The sequence below is a fragment of the Tricharina praecox genome (assembly GCF_024521635.1).
Source record: "Tricharina praecox strain CBS 144465 chromosome Unknown BZA05scaffold_19, whole genome shotgun sequence".
NCBI lineage: Eukaryota > Fungi > Ascomycota > Pezizomycetes > Pezizales > Pyronemataceae > Tricharina > Tricharina praecox.
The window spans coordinates 220,028-246,866 of record NW_026250421.1 but is presented as its reverse complement, the minus strand read 5'-3'; the positions used below and the strand labels follow the sequence as shown (position 1 = coordinate 246,866).

Below are 26,839 nucleotides of genomic sequence, written 5' to 3'. Positions count from 1 at the left end.
CGCCGTCTTGGCGGGAAGTGACAGCCCGTGACGTGAGTCGGCCATTATCTCCATGCAACATTGCCGGACCATCCTACGTACCTGAGCAAGTACATACATGCATACTGTACTGTACATCTCCAGACTAGTCATACATTATGAGGAAACTTCAAATAAAGACAAAGAAACCCATATACGAAAAATAACATGCGAAACCCCAGCTGTAAACAGACAAAAAATGCAGGAACGCTGAAGACGGTAAAAGAGAATCAGAGAAAGAAGAAACTGCAGCAGCACAACTTCTGCCATCATTTGGTACGCAGTTTGCAGCATGGGCAACATCATTATCCCCTTTCTCTACCAGTATGTAACAACTTCATCGCCTTCCCTTGAGAGCTTCTAGTGCCTCCTGAGCATCGACTATTCTACCACTGACACCACGCAGAGCATCATTGAATTCCCTGAGAGTGCTGTGTAGCCTCCTTGCATCTTGCCTACCAGTCACACCACCAGTGACAGCAGTGATGTCTCGCCCATCGACACCCATTCCCATCGCTCCCTGGAGAGCCTGCGCCTCCACACTGCCCAGGCTCTCCTCCACCTGTTTGACAATTCTAGTGATCATTTGCATCTTGTGGTCCATATCATCCGCCTGCTTGTTGAAGTACGCAACCATTGGTTTGTTGCCGGTGATCTCGTTTTCTCGCTGCGGAGCAGAGTATGTAGAGGCGCGCTGAATGTACTGTGAGCGCTGGGCATGCGGCAAGCGGAAAAGGTCTAATGTGCGGATAGATAGCTGTGCGGCGTTGTTATCGGCCTCGTGCTGTGCCCGCACTTGCTCGGCTGCGGCTTGATCGGATGTCTGGAATGATATTGTGGCCTCGAGGCGATGGGTGAGGACCTTGGCATCGACGGGGATAGTCTCGAGCGCGTCGCGGTGGGCCGAGAAGCGATCAGCGAGGTCTTTCGACATTTTGATCTGGCTCTCAATCTCTGCTCTGCATGGTGTTAGAATGTAGTCAGAGGAGGTGTGCGCATGTAAACTTACTCGACCTGCTCGAGCACCTGTTGCACCGACTGGTGACAATCACCGAAACGCGTGGTGGGTGTGAGCTTGCTTGCGTCGATCGTTGCCGCGGGTACCATATTTTGCTGCTGCTGCTGCTGGGTGCCGCCCAAACCAGGCGTCGTTCCAGCGCCAGCAAATAGTCCCGGCCTTCCGGTGTTAGCTGTGTTGGTGGCCTGGGAGGGACTGAAAAGTCCACCCGATGGAGCAGCAGCAGCAGGAGCCGCCGACCCAAAGAGACCGCCGCCCCCTGTGGAAGGAGCGGCAGCAACAGGAGCTGCCGATCCAAAGAGACCGCCGCCTGTGGTAGAAGGAGCTGGAGCAGCGGGCGTTGTGGAGCCAAAGAGACCCCCGGTCGTAGGAGCTGCGGGAGTCGTCGTTGCTGCGCCAGCACCGAAAAGTCCTCCCGACGGTGCCGATGTAGTAGCAGGTGTCGTCGAGCCGAAGAGTCCTCCGCCAGGGCCGCCAGCGGAAGGAGCTGCCGGAGTCGCAGACCCAAACAGACCGCCGCCGCTAGGAGGCGCAGTTGAAGGAGTCGTCGAACCAAAGAGACCGCCAGAGGCAGCTGCTGGAGTCGTCGAACCGAAAAGACCGCCAGAAGGAGCTGCTGGAGTCGTCGAACCGAAAAGACCGCCGGTAGGTACAGCAGTAGGAGTCGTCGAAGCCCCGCCAAATAGGTTCCCCACAGGAGTCCCCCTTGAGATGAGTGTTAGCTGGTGAAGCTTACGCGCTTCGTGCCTGAGTACTTACGGTGTGCCGGCGGGTTTTCCGAATAGAGACATAATTAACTATGAAGAACTTTTGGCGAGGGGAAATCGGCTAGAAAATCCGGAGGGGAAGAAAGAGAGCGACGCGCAGGCTGATTTTCAGTCAAGGACCGCAGTTTCCTGGACAGAGTGGTGGATGTAGTTGGGTGGTGGTGTGGTCGTGTTGTTGCAAGACAAGAATGGGCGTCAGTCTCTCTTTCCGAGCGGCTCTAGCGGCTTGGCGGCGTTTCGCGGAGCTGCGGCTGGAAGAAAGTGAGAAGGCGGGCCATGGGCACACGCGACGAACGGCTGACTAAACCAACTAACGCCAGCTCTAAACCCACCTGGGTAGAACGCGTTCCTCAACCTTGCAACTACCACAACAGCACATCATTGAACGATATACGAACAGAACAGAACGAAAACGGATCCAACTCACACATCCAATTCACTGAACACCACTACCACCGGAGCCACACTATGATGAGCGCTATGGATCAGGATGACGACGAGTTTCTCTACGGCGATCACTCGTCAACACCCGCCCAGACCATACCTTCACAAACCTCCACACCAGTTCCCGGGCTCAGCATTGCGGCTCCCCCTCCAGCACAGCCAGAACAAACTGCAACTCCAGTACCCACGGTGCAAGCCGATCAGGATGACTTAGAGGAAGGTGAAGAGGACGAAGAGGAGGAGGTCGAGGTTTCTGATGACGAGGATGTACTGTGTTGCCCGCTCTTCCTCCCAATGCGACTAACCGGAGCTGACATGGAGACAAGGATATCGAGTTGGTGATCGAACGAAAAGATGGTAGTCGGCCGGAGCCTCCTCCACGACCTGAACGATACAACCAGATCCGCACTGCATCAGCGCGACCCTCCTCCGCTGCCGCCGCCATCGCAAAACCCTCACCGTCGACCTCCCCCGCTCCACCGGCTGCGGCAGTACCCGTTGCGCCGGCTGTGGCGACCTCAAAACTCGACATCAATGCGACACCCAACTACAACGGTACACCGATCAACAAAATTCCCATGGAGTCAGACTTATTGCCGACCGACAAGCCGTGGCGGAAACCCGGCGCCGACGTTACTGACTATTTCAACTATGGCTTTGACGAGTTCACGTGGACGGCGTATTGCCAGAAACAGGAGGGGTTGCGGGAAGAGTTCTCGCCGCAAAAGATGATGGAACAGATGATGATGATGTCGGGGATGGGTATGGGAATGATGCCCGGTATGGATCCAAGTCAGATGGGCGATATGAGTGCGATGATGAGCGCGGGCGGGTTTGGAATGCAACAGGCGCCGGGCGGCCCGGGTGCTGGCGCTCAAGGAGTGCCGCCACAAGGTCCTGGTGGCCAGCAGGGCGCTCAGGGTATGGACATGATGGGGGATCCGAGTATGTACATGGGCGGCCAGGGATTCGACGGGAGAGGTCAGGATGCAGCTTATGGGATGGGCAGAGGCGGAATGTGAGTCTCCATCTTCCACAAGCCCCATTCGGCTGACTAATGATCTTGTAGGCCACCACAGGGACCCTCTGCCGCCATGGGAGCGTATGGCGGCTATGACCAAAACATGATGCAGGGTGCTAGGGGCCCCGGAGCTTTTGTTCCTCAACGAGGACGCGGTGCGAGAAGGTGGTAGGAATCGCCATTTTCTTCATGTTTATAGGAGTACTAGGGCGTCAGCATGGGAGCTCATGCTATTGTGTTACATCGGGTTCTACGAACTATTTAGCGATGGATATGAAGCAGAAGCTTCGCGATATGCCTCTACTATAAGTGATTGCGGTATTCATCAGCACGTCTCCAATATGACTTGTGTAACCATTCCAATAACCGAAACCCGGATCATGAATGACGATCCATACCGTAGTCAGTAACCAGGTTCGTGTTTAGTAAGCCTATCAACCGACCGCTATCCGTATTAAAACATCCCTTCAATCACTTGAATGATGGATCCCCGCTCTCGAGTCCCCTCCACCATAATGGCCTCCTCGAAATTCCTATCCCACCTCCACTCACTCTTCCCGGCCGCCTCGGCGTTCGCAAAGAACAGTCCGTACGCGTACATAGCCGGCATTGCGTTCGCCGCGCAGAGTAGACCACAAGATGTGTTGGCTGTATATTTGCACGCCCGTTCCTCCAATAGCGGCACGGGCATTACGACGATGACGAAGGCGTTCAGAGAAGCATTGTTCAAAACCGGCGTGCTGTACGGTATGCCGAGGATGATCAACGCTCTGGCGGAGGTGGTGAAGGCTATACCGGAGGAGGAGGGAGGAGGGAAGGATGCTGAGCCGTGGAGGTGAGTATGAACGGTTTCGTGGGGAACTGCGGGGTGGTTCGCTGATGGAGGGGTGGAGCGACGGGGGATAGATCACATACCCTGTCGCCAGAGACGCTGAACGACAAGGGCGTCAAGCTGTTCGACGAGACGTATGGAGACAAGGCACAAGAGGTCAGGTCGCTGCTGAAGGGACTTCATCCTGACTTCGGTAAACATTTTTTTATCTCTGCTGGGTGTGGATGATTTACTGATACAGGAGGATGAAAGACTACTTCTGTATGACACTCATCTACGGCCCTGTGTATGCCTACGATGGGATCCTGGGGCCTGCGGAAACCGAGCTGGCAATGATTGCAGCTCTCACTGCGATTCAGTCGCCGTTGCAGGTGGGGTGGCATGTCGATGGGGCACTGAGACACGGCGCCAGTAGGGAAGATGTGGAGGCAACAAAAAGGATCGCGGAAGAGATTGTGGCGCGGGTTTCTGGAGAGCTGGCGGAGGAGCGGAAGACTTTCGAAGCGGCTGTTTGAACGGCTAATTTTTGGACTTTTTGGACTGGATATATCTATATATATTTGTGGTTCTATACGCCAGCAGAATAGAGCGTCCTTCAAGTTTAGGCATTTACTACTGTTTGAATGTCTCCCTCTTCAGCCACCTACTGTATTATTCCTTGAACGAGTACCTCTCCATCCTTCATCCCATAATACACCACGTCCGCCTTTCTATCTGCATCCGAGAAAATACCATGCTCAACCACGCCCACAATCCCGCGTATTCGTGCTGCGGCATCAGCCACCTCAATGCCCCCAGGAAACGCGGCATCAAGGATGAAATTCCCGTTGTCGGTCACACATGGACCAGCCTTCGCCTTAGCGCCGCTTCTGAGCACCGGCGTTGCGCCGAGCTCTCTTAACCGCGACATCACGTACGATGCCGCGGCAGGGAGCACCTCAACCGGCACGCCAGGAGCATATCTCTCCCCGAGCTTTGTTGAGATCTTCGTCCAGTCTACTTACCGCCCCGCGGGCGGTATTTTTTTTTAGCCGGCGGCATCCCTCATCTCCCCGGTTCATAGATATGTTACTCACCAGCAACAACCACAAACCTCCCAGCATTGACAGCGACCAGTTTCTCCATGAGCAGGCATGCGCCTCCGCCCTTGACACAGTTTCCAGCCGGGTCGACCTCGTCCGCGCCATCGAACGCGATATCGATGGCCCCCGGCGGCACCTCGTCAATCAGCGCGACGCGCAGCCCCGCGGACAGCAGCAGGCTCCGCGACTGGTAACCCGTCGGCACGAACGTCGTGTTGGCCGTCGCTACCTGCAGCAGCGACGACACTACGTGCACTACCGTGCTGCCGCTGCCGATCCCGATGTAGTTGTGCGCGGGCGAGAAGTTTTCGCGGACGGCGCGGGTCGCTGCGAGCCGCTTGGCCCGGTCGAGCGACGTGGTGAGCGTGGAATGGCGCCGGCGGAGGAGAGGGAGCATGGTGGGTGGTGTGGTGGCCGTGGTGGGGTGTGGGGTTATGGTTCCGCTGAAATGCGAACAGCTGCAGTACATATTAGGTAGGTCGGCATGTGCCAGTGGAAATCACTCGGTTTACTTTTTCAATCACTCGTTATCTCGGGACTTCAGTCTCTTGATTTTCTGTGATTAACTACAAGAGTAGGTGTATGTATATTTACAGGAGTACGAGGTATATATCCCCGGGCTAGAGCATTGATAGAATTCTCTAGGTATTGGCGCAGGTTTCTTGTCCTTGGGGCTCGTTCGCTGAAGGTAGTACACATCACTGTATCACAGAAGGCTTCCATCAGGGCAGATTGTAATATTCACCGCACATGGTAGGTAATCGGGCTTTGTTCTCACTATCCTATCGAAGTACCATCCAGCATGATCTCACCAAGAACCCTATTCCCCATCCTAACGATCGCTCATGAACACGTCTCCATCGCTGCCGTGGTGAGTACCATTTCCATTGCGAGTGCCATTTCCAATGTGAGTACCATTTCCGTTATGAGCACCATTTCCGTTCGCCACCGGCGCGCGACGCACCAAGCTCCCAGCGAACACCGGCGGCGACGGAATTGGTTGTCCACCCATGGGGGTCCGGTTCAAAACGGTCCTGATAAACTCGAGCTCGTCGAGTTCAGTGAGGTCGACGACCTTCCCGCCCAGGATCAGCGGCATCTTCAGTGCAACCTGGTAGCCCTCGAAGCCCAAGCACTTGCACGCGCGGAAGCAGATGATCAGCAGCCAGCGCCTGGTAGCGGGGTTCGCAGTGTGCGCTTCGCTGCGGCTCTCGAAGTGCGTAATCTCCGTCTTCATTTCCGCCCAGCTGGTGCGTGTGTCCGAGGACGTGGCGAGCGCCGAGAAGGGAACGGGGATCCGCCGGAGACCTTGCCCCGACGCTGCCGTGTACTGCAGCTTGAAGATGATTGGGTGCCCAGAGGAGCTGAAGTAGTGCTTCTTGAACAGCGCGGAGAAGTCGGCTACTAGCTTGGACGGCTTGTAGGTCATGTCTATCGCCGGAGCGACACGGATGTCGTTGATCGTGAGGCGGAGCTCGGTTGGGCGGCGGGGGATCGAGCCAGTGAAGGGCATTGTTGCGGTGCTGGTAGGATTTCCTTGGAGAGGTCGAAGCGGTGGGGGAGGATAGGTTTTGCGCTCTCCCAGAGGTAGTTGTCCCGGTGCAAAAGCGGTGTGTTTTCTGTGTTTGTGAAGGCGGTGTTCTTGTTTCCGCAACCAACCAAATCCTTTCAGCGCTTGCCTGGAAAAATTCTCGAGGAATTACATGAGCTAATGTCTACAAAAATTTTGCCCTCTTCTGACGTTAGGGCTGTGAGTTGGCCGGCGGCAGCGGCGGCTACAAAACAGATACCACCTTGGTACATGACAATAGTTGCAGCTGCAGTCCTTCCATGGGCTGACTGAGTTATGGGCAGTCACCATGAACCCAACCTCCTTCTGTGGTGACAACAGAACATGAACGAAGGATCCAATCTCCATTTCGCTGGACTTCTCCTGCGTTTTTACATACCTGTAGTTTCACCACAGTGGGATACCGGTATGGTTGCACGACGAGGTCCGTCTGAAGTATAAGCTTACGAGTAACGAGGAGCCAGGACACGTTCTAACCACCTCTCCCGGTCCGGAATATGCATAACTTTGATGTTCGGTAAGTACATAGGCAAACCTTACCATTGCCAGACTCCGATCCTATGCATGCCTAGCTGTAACTCGCGCATAGCATTCTGCGGGCAATTCTGGCAGCCGCCATGGCCGTGAGTGCAAAAGATGGCATGGGAAAGTATGACCCGCTGGTATGGCGATGCTTCTTCATTTCATATCGAAGACTGCCGTAAAATAACTGAAGTCTGAAGGTGTTTAGACGTTTCCGTGAGTGATTACTTGTGTCTCTTGCGATCATAATCGATCACTGGCTTAGGGTAAATCTACCTTCGAAGAGGCGGACGCACTCCCAGTTTTCGTTGTTGTATTACCTGCGTTTAAATACTTGGCCATATTGAAGGTATGGCGTATGTACCGATCTACTAGCCGGCGATCGCATTCGCGGTCACCATCATCTCCCATCTCATTTGCTTCATTCCTCGATTGCTTGGTTGTACAGTTTAAACTCAACAAAGCACGTGTGCAGCTCCATATGACCTAAAACGAGCGCATTTCCAAAGTACGGATGGTAAGTTCCTACATAAGTACCTTCCCCGTTTTTGTCCATCTCAATCGTTAAAGTTCGACTGCCCGGTTCCATCCTTATTGATTGGCGCTCTCCCAAGCGCCTTATTAATCTCCTCCTGTCTCGACTTTCCATTCGGATCCAGAGTTGGGCGCTCACCATGAGGAGTTACTCTGATCGCATGTCGACGATGCGGGGCGAAGCCATATGTTGCCGTGTGGTTCTGGTGGTGCGAAAGCATCAGTTCTGGCTGGTGGGAGGAGGAGGAGCTTGTGCTAGCTTACCATGCTGCGATTGTCCCAGAACACGACCGTTCCCTTCTGCCACTGGACGCGCGCTTGGATGTCGACGTTGGACACGATGACGTTATCGAGATGCCTCAGGATGGCGTCACTCTCTATTTTCGGGATTCCCTTCATTGCAATACCTAGTCAGTTCCGCGCACACCCATATACTAGTTGGGTCTGGCAACGCCATCTACATACCTTGATACCCGTGATGAATGCCGGACAGTAAAATAACGAGTTATATCCCGTGACTGGATGCGTCCGGACGAGCGGATGTTCGGTGGTGATGGCTTCCCTCCTACACGCCCGGCCAAACGCTTTTGAGTCTCTGACCTGCTCGGTGGAGGTGTGCAGTGCTGTCAGACCTTTGAGGTATGTCTGCATTCCGGTCGAGAGGAGGTCGTAGGTGCCGTATTGGCTTGACCAGAGAGTGTCGCCGCCTCCGCCGCGAGGCGGGCCGGTCAAGAGCTTGAGAGAGGTGTAGCTGGGTGGCTGGATCTCGTAGGTTACCTAGGGTGAGGTTAGCAGGCTTTTTTTTAGTCTCTAAGGATTGCAGAAGGTTGCTCACATCCGAGTGCCAAAGATGGGCGGGCGTATACAGCGCCCGTTGATCGGTACTTTTCTCATCCGCATAGACAACATGCACCTCCTCCAGGCCAGACTTTGGAATCGCAGTCGTAGGATGTTTATGCAGCGTGCCCCAGTACCGCCCGAGTTCCAGCTGGTCGTGTTCATTGAAGTCGAACTGATCGCGGAACACCACGATCCCCCGGAACGCGATCAGCCGCGCAAGATCGTTCTTCTGCGCATCCGTCAACGTCTTGAGACTGACGCCGTGGATTTCTGTGCCGATGTTGTGGTTGTAGTCGAAGCAGTCGGCTGCGTCCGCGAGGAGGTCCTTGTATTCGGGATCACCGAGGAGACCTTTGTCGGTGTAAGGGAGCTCTTCCAACGCAGGCCACGAGACATCCGGAAAGCTGGGAGTGAGGTGCTCAAACTCGTAGTTCTCTGGAACCGGCTCGGGGGTAGTGTAACCCGGTGTAAAGCGAGGCTTTGCACTGGAGGGCACCGTATTCTTTGTGGATTCGGTCGGCTGTGGCGGCGAATTCTCGAGGGTGATTGACGGGGCCATGATGGACTATGGTGCGGTCTCTTCTCCACAAGGTGTGATTGATGATAGCAGAGCTGCGGGGGGGGGGGGTGCGGAGGATATGAACTATCTATCCGGGTACCGGGCTTACACGGAAAAGAAGGTCGTGAAAGTCAGGACGATTGCGACAGCTTTAAGGAAAGGAAGTTCGCGCGAGTCCTTTGTGTTGTGCCCACATGACACCGGGACGGCCCTTGGATATCTACAGATAGCGTGTACGGATTGACGCTTAGGGCTTCCATTCGACGAGCATCGGTCGACGGTACGGTGTTATTCGCCACAACGCATGCACGGAGAAAAAAACGGTGTCCCGCAGCATCAATCAGTGACCGTGATCGTCCGCTGTCCCGGCTGCTAGAGGATTGGGGACCAGCAGTAACTAGTGGTGGATTTGAGTGTAGTTGAAGCGACCAATCATGTATACTAGTATTACTAGGCTGCCGAGGTGCTGTCTCAGAGGCATCTCATATTCTTTATCTAGAGTCGAGATGTATGTATCTTCACTATCCGCACTTCAGTTACGTACAGCCACAACCGAGCGATGAATGTACTCTGTGTAGGGATAGGTATGGGTATTTGCTGATAGGTAGCTGTGCCCTTGCAGCGAAGCATTCAGACTTCCGATTGTCGTGCGTACTTGTGCAACTTTTCACCGACAATATCGGTAGTTGGTTCTGGGAAGATGATCCGTTTCCGAGGCCGAGATGCGTCGTCGTTATCGTGGGTAGACACATGTGTAAGTAGTACCTATTGCAAGCCGTTATGTTCGTGACGTGGCCAGTACACAGGTAGGTAGCCGACAGTGCTGCACATGCCATTTGTGGGCAGTCGGAAGCTGCTTGCTCCAGTAAGTGGACCGTGTCGACGCACGCCTAGGGCAACTGGAGCAGGTACGCGGGACATCGACGGCCGGCTGCAGGGCATTTGGGTCTGATGAACGTGACCGTGTAAGTCGGCCGCTATGTATCGTAGGCAGCGTCGTTGGTTCGACCGCAGTGTTCGAGCCATTTCGATGTCGTGATTCGGTAGAGTGGCTATCGGAGCCAGAGATGTGCGCCATCTTTCGCCTCCCCATGTACTAGTAGAACTAGGCCTGTCGAAAATCCTGTCGTTAGCCCAAGGTTAAAATCTGCACCTGCGTGCTGGCTCACCTTCACAGCAAGCCTGTGCCGAATCATGGAGACGCAGAGATTATTTCAACGCCGCAAGGAATAGGTGGTTAGATGCTCGATGTAAAAATTATTGCCGTGGATCCCGATATCTTGTTGAGTAACTGCATAGTTACATCCGCCTCGATACATCGCCTACAGACCCGAGGGAAGCTCTCTGGAGACCGGTAGGTCGAATGTATGTAGAGGATAGTTCCTTGCGGCCGAAGCGTTTGCAACGGATGAGACCGGCCTTCGATCCGTCTAGTTCGACGAAACTCGAGAGAGAGAGTGATGTCCAAGACGGGAAGTTCAGCACGAGTCCTGGTTCCGGCCAGACGGATCGAGAACACCCCCACCATGCCCCACAGGAAGTACTAGTAGAGACTAATCGGCTTTTCGTCGGGTCCCTCAACCCCTCGACGACCGGCCGCTCGGAGCTCTAAGGCCGCGATCGACAACTGTGTGACTGCGTTGACTGCGATTGTGGAGTCGAGACTCGATTGCAGACTTCAGCGGTATGTAGGTTGATGGTGCACCGTGCAAGGTCGGAGGTTGAGAAGTCTGGCCGCCATATGTGTGTGTATATGCTCTTAGATCATGCGTAAACGCTGTGTATCAACTGTTGGAATGGAGTATGTAAGAAGTAAGTCCTTAGATACCTTAAAACCCTTGCTACTTGCATCCAATCGATCTCCCCCCGCCCACAGCTTCCAACTCATCGCTTGCACATAGGGTCGTCACTAAGCGAACAAAAAGAACATCAGATGCAAATCATTTGTTTTCGTTTAATCATTAATTAGTTGCATGCGACGTAGTTAGATCATGGCTATACATTAGATGCAAATCCGATGGAAGAAGGCCGCACACGGAATTCCGTCGAGTGACGCAACATGATAGGGACTAAGAATCGGCACACGCACATCACTCGTTGCAACGTGGCTACATCTACATGTATGGAAAAAGTAGGCAGGCTCACTCGAGAAGACGCTCAAAGGATACATACACTCGCCACTTGGATAGCCGGCTGGTTGAATCGAGGGTCTCCACTCTCTCCCCTTCCGGTGAGGGAGTTGGGGAAACTTGCTAATTACATACCGCTTGCACATCGAGCTCTCTCCTATGTATTCTCCTTTTGGAGTTGAATTCAATTATGAAGTGGCAGCAATCTCAAAACAGTCCAACCTCCAAATTCCCAGCTCAAAGCTTCTCGCTCCCCTCTAGTACCTAGAGCAAAGACCGGTACGTTGGTTTATTATCCTGCCTCCAGCAAATGCTGAAAATCCAGCCGGACCGTAGGTATCCCGATTCACTGGCCGTCAGCGACCCAGGATCAACGGTAATACACATATATAGTAGGGTCGTCCGCCGATCCGGGCTCTCGGGCCTGCGAGGCGGCGCCCCGGCCCCTCCCAGAGTCCCCACGAACCCCCTCCGATCCCGCCGGAGCCGGAGCCGGAGCCGGATGCGGCACGGGAGGTGCTTGAGGAAGGCCGCGGGAGCGGAATGCGTATATATGTGCATACTTACGATCAGTGGCTGTCGGGAATAAAGAGATTACGTACGTGTGCAAAAGTCACCGGGTATATATGCTTTTGATGAGGTCGGAGAATTTGGCATGCTATTGTTGGTATCGTGAGTTTCCATACAATAGTGAACACCGAACAGGCCGTGTGATTTTCCATGACGGTCATGTGTATGGTGGAAGGGTTTCCCTTCTGTATTGATCTATGAACCAATACTAGGTATGTATTTCACATGAATTTACAAACAATCCATCTTATCGATGAATGGAGAATTTGGAGTGCTCAAATATGTAGCGACACAGCTATGTGACATTACGAGCTTCTCGGTGAACATGCGCAGCAAGTCCGTGCCGAGCATTTCCTCCACGATTGCCCCATCAGCTGGGGGCATTATATAACGACGGCCCCGGAAAAACCTACCCCACATCAGCATAATTCCCGGCGAGAGGCCCTGGAAAACACAACTCACATACGGCGTCCCCGCATCCGTCGTCCTATTGTACGTCAAGCCCGGATCCTTCTGGGCGTAGGCACCAGGGAACCTGACTCCGTCCGGTTCGCGCGTACCAGTCCCTCCGACGATCTGGATCTGAAAGCACTGCGGATACAGCTCCGCGCCGTACTTTTCCACCGCGTGGAGGCTGATCATCTCGTGCCGCACGACGTAGTAGCCGTCCTTCAGGTCTGTGGGCACTTTGAAGGTCCACGTGCTGTTGTTGGCTAGGAACTCGTCAGAGGCCCAGGTGCCGTCGCTGCGAAGACCGTCTTCGGCGATCTTGAAGAACGGCGCTATGCTAACGTTGAAGGTGGGAGACGTGCACGACGTCCCGCACGAGGCCATGTAGGTTTGGATCGTGCCGAAGTGGTTGTTCGGCCATTCGGTGTAGATCATTGTTACCTGCCGGTGTGTGTGAGAATGTGCACGAGTATACATAGCGGGAGGAAGGAACGAGGGGGTGTTACATACGTCCGAGCCCGGACGTGCCGGGGCTACCAGTGATGGTGGATCTGGCAGGGGATTGAAGCTGCAGGTTATGTTGGAGGAGAGAACATCGTAGACTGGCCAGTTGTCGGCGATCGAGTACGCGATCCGGGACGGAGGGAGTACTGTTTCGTTTCCAACGATGTCAAAGTAAGGACTGAAGCCTGGATAGCTGTTTGAACTCAACATTAGCAATCCAGTCGCCAATAACCGTAAATGTTGGAGGGAGAAGTCCAACTATTTCCCATCGATATAGAAACCAGAGATGAAGCCATGACCACGCACGATACCCACCGCCAGCGAGAGAAACACAAATACCGAAATGACCGACATATTTCAACACTTGCCCATCACTCCTGCACACACCCAAATCCAGCGACTTCGAGGGCCTATTTAACTCCCAAGTCCCAACGTTCTCAGCGCACCGGTAAAAACGATCCATAATATGAACCTCAACTCCAAACCGTCGATATTACATAAGTCATCCCATCCGTCGCGTCAAACGGCTGTCGTCACCGATATATTAATAATTTGCGGTGCGTACATATGTAGTTGAATATGTACCGCATAGTGTTGCCGAGATCTGGGGTCAACCTGTAGATCCTCATGCATTTCGGAAGCCGACTAGGTCATTCCATAGCTATGGCACTGTTGCTTGTCAATGGAGTTACGTATACATGGCACAACAGGGGGACAGACATACATGCTACATCACCCGACGGTCCCAACCCTTAAAATCTACAGATTACCCTGGGGTGTTTGGTAGTGAAGGTCATTCTACGACGGATCATCGGCTGGGAGAAACTGTCAACTGTATATCGGGTGAAGTGCAAGCCTGTTCCCAAGCATTCTTAAATCTCACTGTTAGATGTTCTGAAACCTCAATGGTAGTACTCTGCCATTCTGCCCTGGTGCTTGTTCCGAGACAAGGGGTTTGTGATGATTACCCGAGTGATTTCCATGTGGATGGCTATCATCTATGGGCCTTAACGGTCGTCTAACGTCCACAATGGAGCGTGATCAAAACACCACCAGGAACTCAAGGTCAGATAGGATTGGGATATCGGAGAGATGCCATTCCCTCTGTATTCGAACTCCGGTGTATGATTTTTCTTCATGGCCACCTTGAGTGTTTTATCGTTTTATTTCCCATTGACCCCGTCGTATTGTCCCCGTACCGTGTATTTGCAAGTTGAAACTCGCCCTTAATTGACAGCCACGAGCATTCACTCGGCCCATTTCTGCCTCTTCACATTTACATCTTCGCCAGTCTTCACAGCCTTCTTCCCTGGCGTCTACAAGTTCTCTATCTCCCACAGACCCTTAGAAACCCTGATATCATACCCCATCTCCTCCCCACCTCACCATCGAGCTCATGTGTCTCTATACAAACAGCATCAACTAACCCGTTCTAGAAACCACTCATTCACTGCTCATCAGTCGTAATCCTCTCTAGCCTGGTGAATATTGTTAGGAGGATAAGGAAAGTGGGTGGAAGAGAGAAATTGCTGACTGGCATCTACAATCAAATGGCACGATGTGGATGCAAGTCACCAAGAACACATCAACCCTCCCGTCTCACGACACAGACAAGCCAATTCTGACTCCCGAGTAAGAGTGAAAGTGACCGAACATCAGCGAGGACTGGATTTATGCCTCTCATGATTATACTTCCCCATCGTCTGGCTGCATATTCATTAGACCATAAGCTTTTACTGGTTAATAATCAATGTGTGTTTGTCATTCAGGCAGCAGAAATAGGAACCAACGACTATGTTGACTCATGCGCGTATCGAAGAGAATTTTGGTTGTAGGAAATTATGCGCCAACTTTACAATCACGAAAATGAACAAAATGTAAGAAAAAAGAATATGAAAACAAGCGCCCCAATTCTAGCCCAGGGCATAGGCAAACACACACACACAAGCAAACACACACACAAGCAAACACACACACGCGCATACACACACTACCTACTCCTCGTCGTCGATCTCCCAAGTACCAGGAGTACTTGGGAATCCGCCGCGTCCATATCCGCCGCTAGCTCCTGGAGTGGGGGCCGTATCAGCTCCCCAACCAGAGGGCGTTGGCGCCGAAATCGGGCCCGGGGTGGGTGCGCTTGGAGTGGGCGCGGACAGCGGGTTTCCGGGAGTTGGGGCCGAAAACGACGGAGCAAGGAACTCTGGAGACGCAGCTCCATAGGCACCTGGGGTGCGGGCTGTGGTGCTTGAGGAGTTACTGGACTCTTGAGCCCAAGAATCGATGACCGAAGGTCGACCAGGGGTCTTGGATCCGGCGTCCCAGGCACTGCGCTCCGAGTCCGCAATGTATGGGGTTCGAGACGACGGGTTCCAACTATCACCGTTGTTAGGGGAAAAAGTAGGATTGAGGGGAGCAGACGAGACTTACGCAGGAGTTCGGTTGCCCTGGTATACCGACCGGCTTCCATCACCGCCACCCCAAGCGGGAGTCTTTCCACCAGACACATACGCGGGCGTACGTCCTCCATCATTGTTGGCCATCCACGCGGGTGTCCGATTTCCGCCACTAGCCATCCAAGCAGGAGTTCTGCCACCTGAATGATCGATCTGGGGGGTTCTGCTTCCACTGTTCCAGCTAGGTGTGCTTGCACCACTTGGGGTCCGGAATCCACCACCACCACTGCCAGCACCACCGTCGCCACGACCACCTGGACGAGCAAAGTCTTGGTAGCTCTTGATCGAGCCAGTGATGGAGCTAAATTTCACATTAGCCAGCATCTACAATAAGGGCTCAAATAGTAACATACTCTCTGAAGCCCAACTTCATCTTCTCAATGGTAATGGTCTTGTTTTTGGTGTGGAGTTCCACACGTGCGGTATGGTCCGTGGCGTCCTTGATGATTCCCATGAGGCCTTTGTAGGGACCGAGCCGAACTGTGACGGTCTGGCCAATCGTTCTGTCTCTACCACCCACTTTCGGAGGGGGCATCATGCTACCACCACTAGCTCCGTTCCTCAACAACGCGGGATTCATCTTCGAAAGATCCGGCCCGGCGGCCTGATCAACACGACCTCCCTTGGCAACGATCGTCGCCACGTTTGACGCTCTACAAACAAACACGCCGTGGTTCTCGGTGATCTCGCGGCTATGCAAGAAAACAAATGAACGATAGATGTGCAAGACCACTCCCGTGCGAGTGTTACCGGCAACCTCCTTAACCGTATCTCCGAGGCGGATCTCTGAGCCATTGCGGTCGGTGGCAACCGCATTACGACGAGAGATCCTGTCGGCGATCTGTGATGGAATAACAACACGCATGTCGCCATTTTGATCGAGAACTCGCAAAGAAGCTCTCTCCACCTTGATGACACACCCAACGGTCGATGTACTACACATTATTAGTTGCAGCATATATATAAAGGATATTGCGACTCACTCTATCTGTACGAGGTCGTGTAAATCGTATTTAGACGACGTGGACATTCCTCCTTCATTGGCCTCGCGGAGATCCTTGGAAAAAACCGTGATCTCTTCCATGTTCTCTTCTCCACTGACCAAGGTCACCTTGTCTTCGAGAATGCGAACAACCGTACCAGTTTCGTCGCGGAATCGGCCTCCAGTCACCTTGACGTGGTCTCCCTCCCTGAAACGTTTCCTCAGGCCCTTGAACGGAACCTCCAACCTCTTACCCTTCAGGTCGCCCTCGATAACGTCCATGGTGACGATGTCCCCGTGCACACTAACAGCCTTTCCGATCATACCCTGCTGTTCACCATCGTAGACCTCAACAGTATCACCGACCTGGTACGTCGAGACGGAGGTCTTGAGAGACTGCGCCAGAGCATTAAGATCAAGCGTCTCTGCACCCTCGTCAATGGTCGAAGCAAACTTAGTAACTTCTTCAAGTGTCGGGTTGACGCCGTCGGTGGTGATGAAGGTGAGCCGAACATCCTTGACCAAGTAACCATCTTCATACTCGTCGCCCATGTACGTGAAATTTTTGCGACCATTATTAGAGGTCGTTCCTTTGCTCAGGTGCTTCCCGTGGTTCTTTATGGCTTCGGCTTCGGAGAAGAGGCGCTGCGGCGGTCTACCAGCGACGGTATTGGCCTTGTTGAAATTACCCACTCGCTTCCTCTTCTGGCCAGGCGGCAGATTCGGGTCTTCTCGATTTCTGTCCAGGTTGTTGCCATAATCGAGCCTAGGCATCATGCGAATGCGAACTTCGAGGCCGTTCGCAAGAACGTTCTCGACCTGGGCTAGATCACCTTGGTACTTTCCACGCTTAAAGCGAACCCACGCACCAGGCATAATTTCCACAGACTTGATGACGTTCAGTAGATCCGGCATTTCCTTGATCGGCACAAGAATCATGGGAGACCGTGGGTAGACATTCGAAATACCGGTCAGTGATTCCAGAACGTCGCTCTGCTTATAGGCCTCGACATATATATATCCCTGCATTGCCTCTCGTTCGAAAGCCGAAATGATGGGCATCGGGCGCTTGGTTCCTTCCAGTTCCTCCATCTTCTTGACGATCGAGAAAATGACCTCCCTCTCCTTTCCGGGTCGACACTTGACTCCCCAGATGTTGGGATCCTGGACGGAAGGCAGCAACAGCCGACGGGGTACGAGTCCGGAGTCAGGACCACGACCTCTCTTAGATCGACCGTGGCGATTCCTCAATTCTTCGGCCATAGCCTCTAAGTCCTCGGCTTGCTGCTGTTCATGCTGACGGTCGAGGTCGCGGTGTCGGTGCTCTTCGCGGTACTCTCTGTGGTCGTTGATCTCTGGAAGCTCTTCGTCGGCGATGAAGCCTTCTTCTTCCTCCTCGTCGACTTCTTCCTCATCGTCGTCTACTTCGGCCTCGTCATCGAAGAAGTGGTTCAATCTGCGACGGCGCTTGCGCTGGGGCTGTAAGATACAGAAAATAAATCGCGATTAGCAGAGCCCGACAAGACCACCATAGACAACAAGCAAAGCGAGTTAGGCGCGCATACCACGTCGTCGTCCTCTTCATCGTCCTCTTCGTCTTCCTCGTCATCTTCATCCTCTTCGTCGTCTTCATCCGCAGGCGCGGCGGCGGTGGCGGCTGGTTGACCTTCGGCTTCCTTCACGTCGCGCGAGGTGTCAAGATCGCCATCTTCCTCTTCGTCTGAGCCGAAGTCGGGATTGACTGGATCTGACGATGACATTGATGGATGTAGATGGTTTACTTGCGTTGTTCTGGTGGCGACGGGGTCGTATTATATTTGTGTTGCAGAAAGCGTGGTGGTATGAGGTGGTTAAGTGAGTTGAAGGAAGTTGGAGGTGTCTTTGTCATTTGGCGCGACGAAGCGAGCTTGGGCAAGATGAGGCACGCCCTGTGGCAGCAATAGCGCCTTGGCAGGTCAATCGGGGACTAGCCCAACACGTGATTGCCAATCGTTTCAAAGTTCCCAGAAGCGGCTGAATAGAAAGTACTTACCTAAATTCTGTAGCTGTGGGGTAAACAAGGGAGGGTAAAATCTACTGTGTGTAGCGATAGCTTTCATGATAGACGAATACCGGGAGTTTACTGTGAGGTTTCAGTACTCAGTTACTATGGTGCACTGTAAATGGATAACTACCTACATCAGCCACTCGTCTAAGACTTGCGTTCACGGTGTACTTTATGTCGCAGCAATGCGTTGGTCACGATACTCCAGCACTATTATGCTCAGCCATAAGTCTGAATAATAGGCTTCACCAGAACTTTAATAGTACACATTGTAGCCCCGCCTTCTTCTCTTTCCCGCATCTAAGGGAAGTCTATGGTCACCAGAGGTCAGTTCCCGTTTCATCGCCGGAGCCGTACAGTTTTAGTTTTGTTTGCTCAGTTTTTTTTCTCGAAAAACCGGGCGTATCCAAACGAGCCCTGAGATTTACCCCTCTTGTAATAGGGTTTCCTTGATTACTCTAAAGTACGTTCCATTGATACCATACGAGAAATAAACCATCACAATGATGTTTTCGTTGAATCTAGCCTGGCACCTCATGTCTCGGTTGAAGATGTCCTAGCAGTTTCAATTCTCGAGAAACACCGGGTATGCTTTCCAACTTTTACCCTCTATCGTACATCTCCACATCACAAGATAACCTCCCCTGCCTCTCCATATTTGCATGTAGGTACTCGAGTAAGTACTGGGTATTATGTACAATTTGAAGCTCTGGTGTAAATGTTTGGCGTGAGAGACCTACCCTCCCACACTCCCCACCCGATTCACATCGGCTTCCTGAATGATATCTTCCATCTCACCAACCTTCCATCACTAACATATGGCCCGTTTCTATTCATCAGATCTACGCCAAAAGACGGCAGACCGATCAGGAGCCAGTCGTCGATGACCTCCCAGTCGTCAGGGCTACGTTCCTCGATTGCAATGACTGGAACAGTGAACCGAGCTTTTGGCCCCATATTCGCCAACTCCTCCATTATCCACGGCATCCCGATCTGCTCGACCCTACCACGCAACTGCTTCATGTCTTCTGGTGCCAGTGGCCGCACCACCACCTTTCTAATTTCCTTCCGCAGCGACTGAACGCGTATCCACCACCGCCCATCCCACAACTTCCACTCGCTCCACTGATTCGGCGGCTCAGTGTCGAACTCCACTGTGGCTTCCGCTCTAGCCCGATGTGTGTGCGGTACCCGCCGCAGGCTCCAGATTAACTTGTTCGCTCCTCTCGTCCAGGACAAGCCAGCCGCTGTAAAATGTATGGGCTCCCGGGGGCTTCTCTCATAGATGTTTGCGAGCACGTTGATCATGCTTTTCCGCTTGATCTTCCGTAAGGGAGTTACTCGTTCCGCGATTACTGTCAACACTCGGAGCATGATCCTAGCACCAGCAGGATCATTCGGACCCAGTCCCAACCCAAGACCTGTATAGGTAGGCGGCAGCATCATCTGTAATGTGCCAGTACTCTGGTTGACATTGACTTCGCAATCCAGCGCCAGAACCTCCCTCGCTTTCCTCGTCACAGCGGCGTCCTGAGCAGCCACCCGATGCGCCATCTCCACCAATGCCGGCTTCTGCAATGCTTTCGGTAGTCGTGGCGGTATAGTAGACAGCAGTTTCCTGATCGCATTGCGCCTGGTATACGAGGGGTCGTTGTTGGTAGGGTCTTCGAACCATCGAACGCCCTCCACCTTACAGGTGCACTTTAGCCGCGTCTTGCGTGCGCTGTCAGTTTGCTGCTGTCCTCGCCCACCGTAGAAACTCCCCCAAGAAGCAAAGGTCGGTCACCTTCGACACGCTCAGGAACGGCCGTCCGATCTCTATCTCGTCCGCCCCATAAATCCCCCAAGTCTCGGGCATCCGCGAGATGTGCTTCATCCCCCGCAAACCCTCCGCCCGACTGCTGCAGATCATCCGCATCATCACTGTCTCCGCCAGATCGTCCGAATGGTGGCCGAGCAGCACGTGTCGTACTTCATTCTCCACGCATGCCTGCGCAAGCGCTTGGTACCGAGCCGTCCGTGCCGCCGTCTCGAATCCACCAGTTGGGAGTCCCTCTGGTCCCCACGATAGCTGAAGTACGTGCGGCTGAAAGCTGTAGCCGGCCATGATCTCGGCAACTTTCTGTGCTTCCTCTGCGCTCTCCGGTCGTGCACCGTGGTCGACGATGAAGGCGTGGACCTTCATGTTCTCGGCCTCCGCAAGCGATTTTGTGAGCCACGCGAGTGCCATGGAGTCCACGCCGCCGCTCACAGCAATGCCTATCATACGCAAGCCATTGTTAGCTGGTTAAGTAAAGAGGAAAAAGGAAAAGGCAAGGTCGAATGTTGGTGGGGGAGGTACCAATCCTTGGAGGATAGCATTTCCACAGGTGGTAGAAGCGGCGCCGGAACTCTTCATCTCCCACCATCAGCTGCTGCCAATTGTGCTTCCCTGTTGGCAGAAGGAATCGCTGAATGAGATTCCGAAAGCTCATGCGTCGGAGAGGCGTCTTGCTGGGATAGAGGTAGTAGTCTTCGTCGTCGCACAGAGAATTTCATTGCTTGGTAGAAGGGTTTGAAATACGAAAAACCGGGGTCGTCACTTTTTAGGTCCGGCTTCGGCAAGCCGTGCGGCGGTGGTGAAGCGAATGTCAACTGGGATCCCTGCATGGCAGCGGGACCGAGTCACGAGCAGGACCCGTTGAAGAAAAAGATTGTGACGAAACCGAACTGCCACCGATATCCTGCTCGCCTGTTCGAGATGGACTATTCGACCGCCCCCGCCAGCTCGTCGCCGGCTTCGATCCTTGCTTCGCCGTACGTCCGCTCGCTGATTGTAAGTCTACCCCGCCTCGGCCCGCCGGAGCACGATTCTGAAATTAGTGGGGCAGGCTGGTGGCTTCGCCGGCACCGCCGTCGATCTGTCATTGTACCCCCTCGACACCCTCAAGACGCGGCTACAATCAGCAGGAGGATTCTTCAAGAATGGCGGTTGGTCAGGAGTCTACAAAGGCGTTGGCTCGGTGATAGCAGGCTCGGCTCCGGGCGCAGCTCTCTTCTTTGTCACCTACGAGCACGTCAAAACGACTCTCCGTCACGGCGAGAAAACCGGATCCTCGGCCGCGGTAACCCACATGCTTGCCGCATCAATCGGTGAGATCGCAGCATGCTCTGTTAGAGTCCCTACGGAGGTGATCAAGCAGCGAGCACAGGCGTCGCAGTTCGCGAGCTCGTGGCAGGCATTGCGACACATCTTCACCGCCAATACTTCGGCAGTCATGGTCTGGAAGGAGCTCTACAGGGGTTGGGGTGTCACGATCATGAGGGAGATCCCGTTCACGGTCATTCAGTTTCCACTGTGGGAGGCCATGAAAGAGTGGAGAGGGGAGGCCAAAGGCAGGAAGGCAAACCCCGCCGAGAGTGCCGTTTTTGGGAGCGTGTCGGGAGCTATCGCAGCTGCCGCCACCACGCCGCTGGACGTGCTCAAGACGAGGTTGATGTTGGCAAAACAGGTATGTTTAAACTCCAATTGAAATAATCGCAATGCCAATGATGCACGTCAATAGAAACAATCGGCTTTATGGACCTTCAAGAACATCGTTGCCGAGGAAGGAACTGGAGCGCTGTTCAAGGGAATCACTCCGAGAGTCATTTGGATCTCGATAGGTGGAGCGATCTTCCTGGGTGCTTGGGACTTTGCGAGGGGGAGCCTCGAATCTCTGGATCGGCGGAAATCCAAGGAGTGATGGTAGTTCGAAAGGGTCAGGCTCATGAAGTGGTGTACGATTTGTATCAGGACAGCGGAGTCAAGGCCATATTGCGAGCATTCCATTGCCTGCTCTTGCACTCGCAAAAAGCATCACAACTTCGAAGACGGAGCATTAATCCATAAAGCCTGCCAGCCACTATTCTTGCAGCGGAGTACGAAGTTTTAGAGTCAAGCCGAAAACAAGAGTAGCTGTGTCATGCTCAAATCACCCGGCACAATGCGAATTGTCAACACCGGATCCTCCCAGCACCATCGTGTGCATGCCGTCTAGCCTCCGGATTACCTTCCCTCCCCACGCGTGAAAACGACAGCCAATGGCTAGTATTGCATTATGATCGCTCGGACATTTCATCTATTGTAAAACAACGTACAGCAAATCGGTCCGGTGCGTGATCACCGGTTGCGGTTTCGGTCGGCAGGGTTGTAACTACAGCAACGTCAATACCCGTCTGTCCTTTCCAAAGCTTGAAGGGGGGCTGTACGAACCGAAGTAGCTTCTCAATGAGATCGACGTGAGTCATCAACATCCTACGGCAACAGTACCGTTTGCAACCCAGCTGGTCCATCGCATCGCTGGATTCAGTTCAGTCAGTGCGCCGTTGTCGCATGGGATCGGAAAGCGAACCCCTCAGCAACACCGTCTTCCAGAAGCTTCAAGTAGCGTTCCCACAGGTCTCCGACGACCTGAGCGGCATGTTAGCACAAGCTGTGACTGCGGCGGTGGGTAGGATATATCGTGCCTTCCCGCACGAGAAACAGCGGACTGGAATGATCATTTTGGAGCTGGCGAAATACGGCGAACGACGAAGGTATACGGTACGGACGTAACGATAGTCTTCTCTCGTTTTTGTCGTGGTGGTGGGTCGTAAATCGCGTCGCTCGGTGGGTTGAATTGAGGATGTTCGTTGCAAGAAACGATTCTGGCGTTGTTGGTGTTCGCCGCCACAAAAAGCGGCGGATGGATTGGGGCTTGGCTGCAGTAGCGTGGTCTTCGACTCGTTCCCCCCACTAGCGCGTTTACGAAAAATTTCAAGTCGTCAGGAACCTTCAAAGTTGAAACCCTTCTTGAGCGACCAACTATAACCACTCGGCGACCCCCAATCCGACGAACCATCACAACCCAGGAACTGCTTCTCACTTACCGCCCTCATTGTCGCTCTACGGGAAGGCAGCCAGAATGACCACGCCTGTATCCGCGCCGGCAGAGGGAAAGGCTTTGGCGATCAGGACGAAAGATGCCGCCCCACAGCGAAAACAGCAGAAACAGAAGAAGCAACCTTCCGATAATGCTGCAGTACCCGCCAAATCGCCGAAGCTGAAGTCGAAATCAAAGCCGCAGGTTCCCAACGGTGTAGGCTCAAAGCCAGAGATTACCAAGGCTGTGAACAGAAACTCGGCGAGCGCTGCGCCTACAGGGCCTATTACGACAGTACCACAGAAGTCGATAGGCGAGAAGAAGAAAAAGAGGAAGGTTTTCCCTCGAGCAGGAGGGAAAGTGGGTATTGCTGGGAGCGGAGAGATCGCGACGAAGAATGAAAGCTTTCCTACACTCGCACCCACACCCGCACCCAACTGGAAGCTCTCACCGTTTCTTGGTGGTCGCTATGCGAAACTCGATCCGGTGTTTACCAAAGATGAGAAGTAAGTTAAATCCGTCATTGAGTTGAATCTATGCTTATAAAATCGGTAAATAGGCACTTGCTGGTGGCCCAGGCGCTGTCGCTGAAAATATACTCCATAAAAACATCGCTCCTAGTTCGCACGATCACGGTGCAGGCATCAAACTCGGCCCATACGACACCCGAGCATGTTGTTTCGTATTTCATCGACCCGAAGTCGGATGACCGTGTCTATATCGCAACCTCGAATTCGCAGCTTTACCTTTACGACCTGACGACTGGCAAGCAGTTCGGCAACCCGTGGAAGCTGGCATTGGGCCCCCTCCGGCATGTGTGTGTTTGCCCGGACCAGAAGCTGGAGTCATCCGAATCGGAGGTTGTTTACGCGGTTTCGCAACTCTTGGATGACAGCTATTCCGTTTGGCGTGTTACGCTGTCTGGGCCTAAGGTCGGCGGGAAGGCGATGATCTACTCGACCAGAAACAATATTACCAGATTACATGCTGCGGACGCTGGACGTGCCGTCTGTCTTATTGCCGCGAGAGAGATCGTAGTTCTCAATAGGGAGGGTACTGAGTGGCATGCGCCGAGAGTGTACAAGATGGCCAATCCATTGACTTGCATGGACATTCAAGTCTCGGATATGGCAACGAGCAAGAAGCCGAAGAAAAATGGTGGACGACGCAGAGGCGACATCGTCGTTGGTGACAACGCGGGTGCCCTATATGTGTTGCACGATGTAATCAAGTACAGTAAAGTAGAAACGGACCACACTCCCAGGAAGCTCCATTGGCACAGAATGGCGGTCTCGTCGGTGAAGTTTGCACTCGACGGTACGTCCCGAACCCCCCCCCCCCCCACTGTTCCGTCATTGGCAGTCACTCGATGTATTTTTTGACGCTGACATGAATTCTAGGAGCGTACATCGTTTCTGGAGGCACGGAGACCGTTTTGGTTATCTGGCAACTTGAGACTGGGCACAAGCAGTTCCTCCCCCACCTGGGCGCAGGTATCAATAGCATCGTCGTTTCTCCACGGGGCGCTTCCTACGCCGTCAATTTGTCGGACAACTCAGTCATGGTCCTGTCGACTTCAGAGTTGAAACCGAAAGCCAACATTGCCGGAATCCAATCTCATGCGCAATCACGACGGAACCGGGAGTCTCGCGTCGTTCCTTGTCTCCTCCACCCTACCAAAGCCAACAACCTCCTCATAGCCACTCCGTCGAATCAGCTTGATCAGCACGCATCGTCACCTTACCTCCAGACCTTTGATACATACTCAGACCGACACGTATCGCGGCAAGCGCTGACAAGGACCAATGCTACGATCCTCAACCAAGGACCCGACAAGGCGTTCATCTCAGAGCCGGACATTACATTCCTTGCTGCCACGAGTGACGGCCATTGGCTTGCATCGGTGGACGAGTGGCAACCCTCGAAGCGCGACGAAGTTTCACAGAGCCTAAACATGGAGCGGAAACGGGAGGTGTTCCTCAGGTTCTGGCGATGGAGTGAAGCTCGCAAGGAATGGGAACTGATTACTCGCGTCGACTCGCCGCATCCCTCTCCAGAAGAAATGGGCACCGAAAGCATCTTCGACCTGATCGCTGCACCGAACGGCCATACATTCGTTACCGCCGGTGCCGATGGCTGCGTCAAGATTTGGAAACCCAAGGTTCGTGCCAGACCCGGTGCTACCGCAGCCCCGGAGAACCAGATTACCTGGGGCCTTCGCAAATCCATCAACTTTACCAAAAGACGCCACGAGGAAGGCGAGTCCCTTCCCCTTGTCCTCGCTGGCGAAGCCGAGCAACCCCAAAAATCTTGGGGCAACGTCGCCTTCTCCGAGGACTCTTCCGTTCTCGCCGTCTCCTCCCCAGACGCCGGCTTTGGCAGCCACGAGGACTCTCTAATCCACCTCATCGACCCCACCACCGGCAGCATTCGCCAAACCCTCGGCGGACTGCAAATCGGACGTACCACCGGCCTCGCCATCATCGACCGCTACCTCGTCGCCTCCGGCAGCCAAAAGCTTCTAGTTTGGAACCTCGTGCACAGCCGCGTGGAATGGTCCTACACCATAACCGAGCTCCTACCCGCCCTGTTCGCGCCCACTCTCCACCTCGCAGTCGACCACAAGGAACGCACAATCGCCGTCGCAGCCACAATCTCAAATAAGCGCAGCAACCACGGCAAAATACTCGTCTGGAAGGATGTCGCCGACCCCACGCCAGCCTGCATCCACAACCTCGAGTCCGCAGTCTCTGCTCTCCGCTCCGCGGGTCCAGGAAAAGGCTTCTTTGTTGTGGACACCCAGGCCCGCATCCAGTACCTCACCCCCGTCTTCGCCTCCCACGCCAGCGTCGCCTCGATCGTTGCTTCCGGCCAAACTGTTGAAGCGGCTGATGAGGAAACTGCACGTGCGCTCTCGGGAATGTACATTGCGGACACTAACGGCGAGGTGGACGCTATGGACGTTGATGACGGAGAGGCGGAGATTGAGAAGGTAGTGGCAAGAGAAAAGCTCGAAGAAGTCTTCGATGCCTTCGAGACGTACGAGCAGGGTGCTGTGCACGTTGCGTTTGAGCAGGTTCTGGGGCTGTTTGCTAAGAGGCCGTTGGGGGATGATGACGAGGAGGTTGAAGAGGTGGATGCTCAGGGGGAGGAAAGTGAGAGCGAGGAGGAAAGTGAGGAGGATGATGAGGATCAGGATATGGAATGAACCCAGGACAGGTGATGATGGGGGATATTGTATTCGTATATTTTTGGGCTGGCAAAGTATTGTGATTTTACTGCGGATTAATGCTTTGTGAGATAGAAAAGTAATCTAAAGATCCTCACCTCGCAATGTCTATGATTATCAACACCAAGTTCTGGACTAAACTGCGGAGCCATGGATAGTGTACCGGTGCTCCGGTGATCTCACTACAGTCGGCGGTGCGGAGCCCAATTTGATAGTATCACAACCTGAGTGGGCCCCTTGGATGAAAATGTGAAATGATTCTCCCTAACGTATAGCCCAGTCCAGTCTGCGCACTAAACCACTGCCAAACGAAACACAGAAAAAAAGGGTAAAAGGAAGAAGGAAAAGGAAAAACAGAAAACAAAAAAAGGAATCCCTCAAACTC

The 26,839-nt window shown here is 53.6% G+C and overlaps 12 protein-coding genes across 12 annotated transcripts; 4 read left to right on the top strand and 8 right to left on the bottom strand.

The window, feature by feature from the left end:
• Positions 1-11: 11 nt before the first annotated feature.
• BZA05DRAFT_355947 (nucleoporin FG repeat region-domain-containing protein) lies at positions 12-2,038 on the bottom strand. Its single transcript, XM_051481400.1, has 3 exons — positions 1,796-2,038; positions 1,028-1,741; positions 12-977 (listed from the first exon to the last, which is right to left on the bottom strand). Exons 1-3 carry the CDS (start codon positions 1,825-1,827, stop codon positions 356-358), a joined length of 1,368 nt encoding a protein of 455 aa, XP_051337739.1. The 5' UTR covers positions 1,828-2,038; the 3' UTR covers positions 12-355.
• A 68-nt stretch (positions 2,039-2,106) lies between these two features.
• Positions 2,107-3,645, top strand: BZA05DRAFT_403577 (Fip1 motif-domain-containing protein). The gene is made up of 2 exons (XM_051484220.1): positions 2,107-2,514; positions 2,574-3,645. Exons 1-2 carry the CDS (start codon positions 2,272-2,274, stop codon positions 3,267-3,269), a joined length of 939 nt encoding a protein of 312 aa, XP_051337738.1. The 5' UTR covers positions 2,107-2,271; the 3' UTR covers positions 3,270-3,645.
• Positions 3,646-3,666: 21 nt separating this feature from the next.
• BZA05DRAFT_403573 (AhpD-like protein) lies at positions 3,667-4,647 on the top strand. Its single transcript, XM_051484219.1, has 3 exons — positions 3,667-4,103; positions 4,175-4,293; positions 4,353-4,647. The coding sequence occupies exons 1-3, from the start codon at positions 3,748-3,750 to the stop codon at positions 4,613-4,615; spliced, it is 738 nt and encodes a 245-aa protein (XP_051337737.1). The 5' UTR covers positions 3,667-3,747; the 3' UTR covers positions 4,616-4,647.
• Positions 4,648-5,608, bottom strand: BZA05DRAFT_403568 (ribose 5-phosphate isomerase A-domain-containing protein). Its single transcript, XM_051484218.1, has 2 exons — positions 5,177-5,608; positions 4,648-5,096 (listed from the first exon to the last, which is right to left on the bottom strand). Exons 1-2 carry the CDS (start codon positions 5,577-5,579, stop codon positions 4,744-4,746), a joined length of 756 nt encoding a protein of 251 aa, XP_051337736.1. The 5' UTR covers positions 5,580-5,608; the 3' UTR covers positions 4,648-4,743.
• An 83-nt stretch (positions 5,609-5,691) lies between these two features.
• BZA05DRAFT_455637 (uncharacterized protein) lies at positions 5,692-6,794 on the bottom strand (the record flags this gene model as incomplete). The annotated part of the gene is made up of 1 exon (XM_051487541.1): positions 5,692-6,794. A coding segment is annotated over one exon (780 nt), but the record flags the coding sequence as incomplete, so codon positions are not given.
• Positions 6,795-7,692: 898 nt separating this feature from the next.
• On the bottom strand, positions 7,693-9,311 carry BZA05DRAFT_430912 (uncharacterized protein). Its single transcript, XM_051486168.1, has 4 exons — positions 8,644-9,311; positions 8,274-8,585; positions 8,073-8,201; positions 7,693-8,011 (listed from the first exon to the last, which is right to left on the bottom strand). Exons 1-4 carry the CDS (start codon positions 9,205-9,207, stop codon positions 7,832-7,834), a joined length of 1,185 nt encoding a protein of 394 aa, XP_051337734.1. The 5' UTR covers positions 9,208-9,311; the 3' UTR covers positions 7,693-7,831.
• Positions 9,312-12,214: 2,903 nt separating this feature from the next.
• Positions 12,215-13,214, bottom strand: BZA05DRAFT_475364 (glycoside hydrolase; the record flags this gene model as incomplete). The annotated part of the gene is made up of 4 exons (XM_051488184.1): positions 12,215-12,315; positions 12,369-12,797; positions 12,867-13,053; positions 13,120-13,214. 4 exons carry the CDS (start codon positions 13,212-13,214, stop codon positions 12,277-12,279), a joined length of 750 nt encoding a protein of 249 aa, XP_051337733.1. The 3' UTR covers positions 12,215-12,276.
• Positions 13,215-14,795: 1,581 nt separating this feature from the next.
• On the bottom strand, positions 14,796-18,207 carry BZA05DRAFT_355933 (uncharacterized protein). The gene is made up of 5 exons (XM_051481399.1): positions 17,864-18,207; positions 16,300-17,777; positions 15,670-16,251; positions 15,291-15,617; positions 14,796-15,236 (listed from the first exon to the last, which is right to left on the bottom strand). The coding sequence occupies exons 1-5, from the start codon at positions 18,056-18,058 to the stop codon at positions 14,855-14,857; spliced, it is 2,964 nt and encodes a 987-aa protein (XP_051337732.1). The 5' UTR covers positions 18,059-18,207; the 3' UTR covers positions 14,796-14,854.
• Positions 18,208-18,826: 619 nt separating this feature from the next.
• Positions 18,827-20,906, bottom strand: BZA05DRAFT_403560 (PP-loop family-domain-containing protein). Its single transcript, XM_051484217.1, has 3 exons — positions 20,684-20,906; positions 20,129-20,601; positions 18,827-20,055 (listed from the first exon to the last, which is right to left on the bottom strand). The coding sequence occupies exons 1-3, from the start codon at positions 20,814-20,816 to the stop codon at positions 19,105-19,107; spliced, it is 1,557 nt and encodes a 518-aa protein (XP_051337731.1). The 5' UTR covers positions 20,817-20,906; the 3' UTR covers positions 18,827-19,104.
• Positions 20,907-21,082: 176 nt separating this feature from the next.
• On the top strand, positions 21,083-22,067 carry BZA05DRAFT_426385 (mitochondrial carrier domain-containing protein; the record flags this gene model as incomplete). Its single annotated transcript, XM_051486008.1, has 3 exons — positions 21,083-21,157; positions 21,213-21,833; positions 21,888-22,067. 3 exons carry the CDS (start codon positions 21,083-21,085, stop codon positions 22,065-22,067), a joined length of 876 nt encoding a protein of 291 aa, XP_051337730.1.
• A 505-nt stretch (positions 22,068-22,572) lies between these two features.
• Positions 22,573-22,866, bottom strand: BZA05DRAFT_317166 (DNA-directed RNA polymerase, subunit N/Rpb10; the record flags this gene model as incomplete). Its single annotated transcript, XM_051480396.1, has 3 exons — positions 22,573-22,663; positions 22,716-22,774; positions 22,804-22,866. Coding segments are annotated over 3 exons (213 nt in total), but the record flags the coding sequence as incomplete, so codon positions are not given.
• Positions 22,867-23,124: 258 nt separating this feature from the next.
• BZA05DRAFT_376011 (WD40-repeat-containing domain protein) lies at positions 23,125-26,523 on the top strand. Its single transcript, XM_051481805.1, has 3 exons — positions 23,125-23,731; positions 23,785-24,542; positions 24,626-26,523. The coding sequence occupies exons 1-3, from the start codon at positions 23,268-23,270 to the stop codon at positions 26,431-26,433; spliced, it is 3,030 nt and encodes a 1,009-aa protein (XP_051337728.1). The 5' UTR covers positions 23,125-23,267; the 3' UTR covers positions 26,434-26,523.
• The last annotated feature ends 316 nt before the right edge of the window (positions 26,524-26,839 follow it).